This window comes from Alosa sapidissima, chromosome 2 (assembly GCF_018492685.1).
Source record: "Alosa sapidissima isolate fAloSap1 chromosome 2, fAloSap1.pri, whole genome shotgun sequence".
In the NCBI taxonomy this organism is placed as follows: domain Eukaryota; kingdom Metazoa; phylum Chordata; class Actinopteri; order Clupeiformes; family Clupeidae; genus Alosa; species Alosa sapidissima.
The window spans coordinates 6,019,801-6,025,861 of record NC_055958.1 but is presented as its reverse complement, the minus strand read 5'-3'; the positions used below and the strand labels follow the sequence as shown (position 1 = coordinate 6,025,861).

General features: G+C 39.6%; 1 protein-coding gene across 7 annotated transcripts in view; it reads left to right on the top strand.

Moving 5' to 3' along the window:
* Positions 1 to 2,022: 2,022 nt before the first annotated feature.
* The window catches only part of LOC121703967 (titin-like), a 154,533-nt gene continuing 150,494 nt past the window's right edge, over positions 2,023 to 6,061 (top strand). For all 7 annotated transcript variants that reach the window (XM_042084454.1, XM_042084452.1, XM_042084449.1 and 4 more), the window contains exons 1-5: positions 2,023 to 2,228; positions 4,624 to 4,727; positions 4,961 to 5,164; positions 5,338 to 5,625; positions 5,873 to 5,970. In XM_042084454.1, coding sequence (XP_041940388.1) covers positions 4,637 to 4,727; positions 4,961 to 5,164; positions 5,338 to 5,625; positions 5,873 to 5,970 — 681 coding nt within the window. In that variant the 5' untranslated portion in view covers positions 2,023 to 2,228; positions 4,624 to 4,636. The remainder of the gene's footprint in view (positions 2,229 to 4,623; positions 4,728 to 4,960; positions 5,165 to 5,337; positions 5,626 to 5,872; positions 5,971 to 6,061) is intronic.

Here is a 6,061-nt window from a genome sequence, read left to right as displayed (position 1 = left end):
TTTGGGAGTGAGGTCACACTCATAGACTGGTAACAAAATGTCATGCGAATAGCCTCACTTGAAGTGTACTTACTGAAAAAATGTTTGACGTGTTCAATACTTATATCCCTCGCTGTTAATACAGTTTATAAAAGAATTTTATAATGCATGATTTGGCTTGTCCATCTGAATTACTTGGTGTCTCTGACTCTCTGGTTATTTTTTTTAGTCTCATCCGGAGATGTCTTTCTTATCCTTCACTAGAGTCAGTCCTGCATCCTCTGACATTACCAGTGAACTTGTGAACAGGAAATGTAACATCCTTGGCACTATTTTGATTGCTTATGCATCTCTTAAAGATGTGAAAATAAAGTCCAGGTTTCACAACTTTGTGACCAGCTTAATTGACTGGGACCATGGATACCGTCTTGTGGGACATTTTGACAAATAAGGAGAGACCTTTGAACCCTTGATTTGGCTCAAGGGCTGAGTCTGCATAACTGTAGGCTTGAATCAGGCTCGCAAGCTGACAGACATATCTGCTTGACTGGACCATAACAACAAGTGAATGATGACCATGTAGTTCAAGATGAATGGGAGGTCAAAGGAAAATTTCACAACAGCAACTATAACGATGATACATATTATCATTGTTGTTGATCTTATAGTTATTGATATTGCTCATCTTTACCCCTCTCACCCCCCCCACCCCGTTGGCCCCATCCCGAACAACTAGATCACACCAAAAAGTAAATAAATGTAAAAAACATTTATGAGAATGAGAAAAAGAAGAAAGCTCCAAAGAATGCATGGCCATATACAGTATATCAACATCAACAATCGTTTTAAGCTAACCTGCATTGTTAATTGCACGGGGGCAGCTGTGGCCCACTGGTTAGCACTCTGGACTTGTAACCGGAGGGTTGCCGGTTCGAGCCCCGACCAGTGGGCCGCGGCTGAAGAGCCCTTGAGCAAGGCACCTAACCCCTCACTGCTCCCCGGGCGCCACCGATGTAGCAGGCAGCTCACTGCGCCGGGATTAGTGTGTGCATCACGTCACTGTGTGCTGTTTGTGTTTCCCTAATTCACCGATTGGGTTAAATGCAGAGACCAAATTTCCCTCACGGGATCAAAAAAGTATATATACTTATACTTACTTATACTTAATTAGGCTAATTTGCATTTTGCAATGCATTTATTATTAAGCAAGGTACTATTCCTTTAAAGACTATTATGTTACAAAATGTTTGTTTTGCATTTCACTGGATAGTACAGTAAGTATGTGTGTGTTGGTGCACAGTGTCTTAAGTTTATGATCAACCAAAAACTTTCACCTGTATCCAAGTCACTTAACTAATGAATTCCATGCTATCCTCTGGTTTGTGTGGAATGCAAGAGCAAGTGTCCAGACGTATTAGTTGTCTTCCAAGGCCATGTTATAAAACTGTGTTGTGAAACCAGGAAGTGTGTCAATATTGTATTTTTTTTAAATAAAGCATCTATTGCTGCCAAAGCAAAACTAAGACTAATCAATAGCCACCAATTTTAGACATCATGTTTCTGCCCAAGAGGCATCTACACTGTATAATAATGATAATGGACACAAAACAAGCATGAGAAGCACCATTCTGTAACAACCGCATCTGCCCCTTTCAGGCAGTGGGGGGTTGTCTTCCATTTGACTGACAGTGACAGCCTCTCTCTCCTTTTGGTCATCCACAGGTTACTGAATGCTTCCTTGAATGTGTCTTTCAAAAGACTGAAGCATGGTGAAATGTAGCAGTGAGGGAATAAAACTTTTTCTTCAGTAGAACACCTCTGACACAGTGTGGGTTCATGGGTGTATCAAGCTACTATTAACAGTGCCGGCATCAAAGTAACTGTGGTTAGTAGCAGGTGTGAGCTTGCATAAAAGGCATCTCTTTCCCATCATGCATCTGCTCAGGCCACCAATAGGCAAGGGTAGGGCAGTTGTGATGCTGCTTTCACCAGGGGTATAAAAAGTAAAACAACCATGTTAGCACTTCTGAGCAGTTGGAGCATTCCCAGCCTTGCCTCGGGTGTAGGGATTGCAAGGTAAAAAGCAAAACTACACGGTGACTCTGTGTAGTTTTGTTTTTGGGGGATATTTCGAGGCTCAACCGTTCTCACCTTGGATTTCTGGAAACACATTTGGATAAAGAGATTGTTTCAGAAGCTATAGACTTCTGGGCAAAGTCCCATCAGTGACAGGCATCCTTGTGACACAAGTAAGTGGCTTTTAATCCACAATGTCAGAAAACTGTTAAAATAGAGTTGACAGCTTCAGCCTCCTGTGCTCTATGGGAATGCCTATGCAGTTGTTAAACTGTTGCATGTGCAAATGTGAGAGGCATGTTGAAAACACATGTTCATCACAATATGATTTAGATAAAAAGTACAATGAAGAGATGAGAAGTTTTTGAACTTTCAAGGTTATTATTTGGTGCAATGATTCAGAAAAGCCAAGAATAGACCCTGATAGCATTAGAGTGGTGTCCCAGCTGGGCCGCAATGTCTTTTTAAGGGAATCAGTGGTAGGGCTATCAGTTGCACCTTCAGCTATGTGCCACATGGTGACTGTCAATCAAGTGAGGGACTACTTATTTTTGGAGACTGCCATTTCTGTCATAGTGAATATCATTCTTTAGCCATAGAATCTGTTTTGATGGTTAACGTTTTACATTTTGCTAATGACTTCTGCTCTCGAAGTGACATGGTTGTAGAAATGCTCAGTAATGCTGAGGTGTTTTGGGCGGAAGCGTGTGTTTACCTGTGGTACCAACCTCAGACATTTTAAATTGAAACTTGGATCAATTAAATTTTATTACACTTGGCTAGTTCCAGTTTCTCAGATATGCTGCTGATGTTTTTTGAAAATATGTTGTCTTTAGACCATTGGGTTCAATCTAATAAAGCCCTGCTATTTGGAGATATTAAAAGACATTAGAAGATATTAATTATAGATACTGGTTCTAAGTAATTGGATACAGACAGGGTTGGCCTGTTCATTGCAAGCATTTAGTGTCAGTTAATATAATTTCAAGAATCAGGATTTTAATGTATTTTTTAAGTATTGGAGGTTTTCAGTGTAGTCGCTGTTTTATTAATTTTTATTTTTATATTTGGACTAAAATAATTTATTTAACAAATATATGCAATACCTGTCTTTGATGTAAGAGCATCAGTGCTTGATAGGTTTTTGTTAATAAAACATTTAGTGACATGTTGTAAAATATGTTAATCTTGTGTCTTCCATGCAGTGGCCTCTCAGTAAACCCAGCCATTTTGGACTGCATTTTCCACAGCATTGCTCTGTGTTTAATTATAACTTCACAGGCTGTGCCAGACACAGCCCTGCTTTACCCTGATTCATTGTCGGCTCTCTAAGCTCTCCCTATTGGTTGTTTGCTTCTTTACTGTAAGATCTTGCGTAATATAATAATGTTGATATTTAAAAAAAATCACCCATAACAAAGAGCTTATTGGCTGGAGTAAATATTTGAAGTATATGAGTAGTTCTATTTTATTTATTTTTTCAGTTGAGATCAGTGACAGTTGCATTATCTTAAGTAAGATCACATGAAAGTGATGATGATTTGTCTCTGTAGAAAACAAACAGAACTTGTCTTAAATACAGCATATGTGTGAAAAGACACACATTGCCATCTCTGAGAGGTACATCTGATCTGCTCTGTTACCCAATAACTTCAGTGCGTTTCAGAAGCTATTGGCTTTCCCCCTAGATATATTAAGAGTTTGCCTGCATAAACAACTTTCTATCCTAGCCATTAAGAAAGGATGTGCTATTGTAAAGTTATGTATTCAAATCTTTCACAATAGCAAAATGTATGAATTAATCAGTACAGTTTGGTCATCATTATCATTGATATGTTTTTGTTGTTGCAAATATTTAAAAGATGTTCTACTATACGCGTGCAGATAGTGAAAATTGCTGAACATTTGCAAAGGTAGAAATTAAATTAATGGAAAAAGTAGGAATAATGTGGGATGCTGCAAAGTTCTTAGAGTTGACTTATAAGTGAGAATAGAGATAAAATGTCACTCTCTGTATGCAGTAGCCTATGTAAATGTGGACACATGGCAGTGCATTACTCATATCAACACAGTTTTACATTACCAAACAGTGTTGTTGCTGGCACTAGCTCTTGTTTGAAAATGTTGCCTATATTCAGAAACTGAATCATATGTTCTTATTTTTCATTTAGTTTGATTCATTTTTATGTTCAGCACACAAGTTTTCTGTTTTGTACATTTTTACCTGTACCTGTACCCATATGGATTTTTGATTTGTTCCCAAGCTTGAGGTCACAGTTTCCAGTTGCTACCAATATGTCTATAAGCTGTCAATTGCTGCTTGTTCTAACACTTAGAGCCCATGGAGCCACAGGTCTCTCAGATGACAGGCTGTAAAGGGCCAGGTGCTGGGGGGTGACATAAGTGATTAGTCAGTTCAATTCCCCCACAGCAAGGCTATATATAATCCACTTATGTTCTCATTGTTAACTGTGTCAGCCGGATTAACTGGAATGGTATAGTTAATGGTGTTTATGTTTTTGTTGTCATTTGCTTTTTGTTGATATTCATTTCCAATTTCTTTGCCAGGGTGCCTACCAACATGTCAACACAGGCGCCAACGTTTACACAGCCGCTTCAGAGCGTTGTGGCACTTGAGGGTAGTGCCGCAACGTTCGAGGCTCAAGTTAGTGGTAAGGAGAAGGCCTCTCAGCTGCTCTCACATATCACATTGCAGATGCCCAGTTCATTACAGGGAATACAGTGTATGGAAAACAGTATCTTACACAGTCATTTACAGTGAATGGGTTTCCATGTCTCACCTAATGAAATACAAAATTCTACCATTTAAAAAAAAAAAAATCCTTACAATATCTGCAACTGTCATTGTGCATTAACATGAATTTATATCAACTCATGCTCACAGGTAATCCAGTTCCTGAGGTGAGCTGGTTTCGTGATGGCCAGGTTCTTTCCGCTGCCGCTCTGCCCGGCGTTCAGATCTCGTTCAGCGATGGCCGCGCTGTTCTGAAGATCCCTGCTGTGACAGCCGCACACAGTGGAAGATTTTCCGTGAGAGCCACCAATGGCGCTGGACAAGCCACTAGCACCGCTGAACTTCTTGTTACAGGTGATAATTTTAGCACTATGTACAATATACGGTGATAAATACACAAGCTATCAATAGATCAGTACTATGAGACTGCCCGTTAAGTGAGTGCAAAATATGAACCAGTAACCAGTTACCAGTTAAGCAAAACTTAAATGTTCTTTTTTGGGGGTTGTGTTTTTGTGTGATTGTAGCTGAGACCGCGCCACCCAACTTCATTCAGAGACTTCAGAGTGTTACGGTGAGACAAGGAAGCCAAGTGAGACTGGATGTTCGTGTGACTGGAATCCCTACACCTGTGGTGAAGTTCCTCAGGGAGGGAGCTGAGATTCAAAGCTCCGCTGACTTTCAGATTGTACAAGATGGAGATCAATACAGTTTGTTGATTGCAGAAGCCTTCCCAGAGGATTCTGGGACCTATTCTGTCAGTGCCTCCAACAGCAGTGGCCGTGCCACCTCTACTGCTGAACTGCTCGTTCAGGGTAAGTTGAGGGGTAGCATGATACATTTTGTTTGTTTATTTGTACCATTTTTGCTTAGTAGCCACACTGTAACTTTTTTCCCATGTATTAATACTTCACTAATTTGAACAAAGTTGTGTGTATAATTATGCTTTGATGTAAACATTTATTCTAAAAATACAATTTACATATACCATAAGTGAATAAGAAAGGTTCACAGAGTTCTTTAGCCATTGGTGTCTAATGGAATCTCTTAATTCATCACCAGGTGAAGAGGTTGCAGTGCCTGCTAAGAAGACCAAGACCGTTGTCTCATCTTCACAGATTTCTTCTTCTTCACAGACTCGTCAGACTAGAGTGGAGAAGGTAAAAGATATTTCAATAAATTTGTATCAACCTCATACTTGAGTTAAGTTGAAGAGGTACTGATTTTTCTCTCCCCCATGTTCTCCACTTC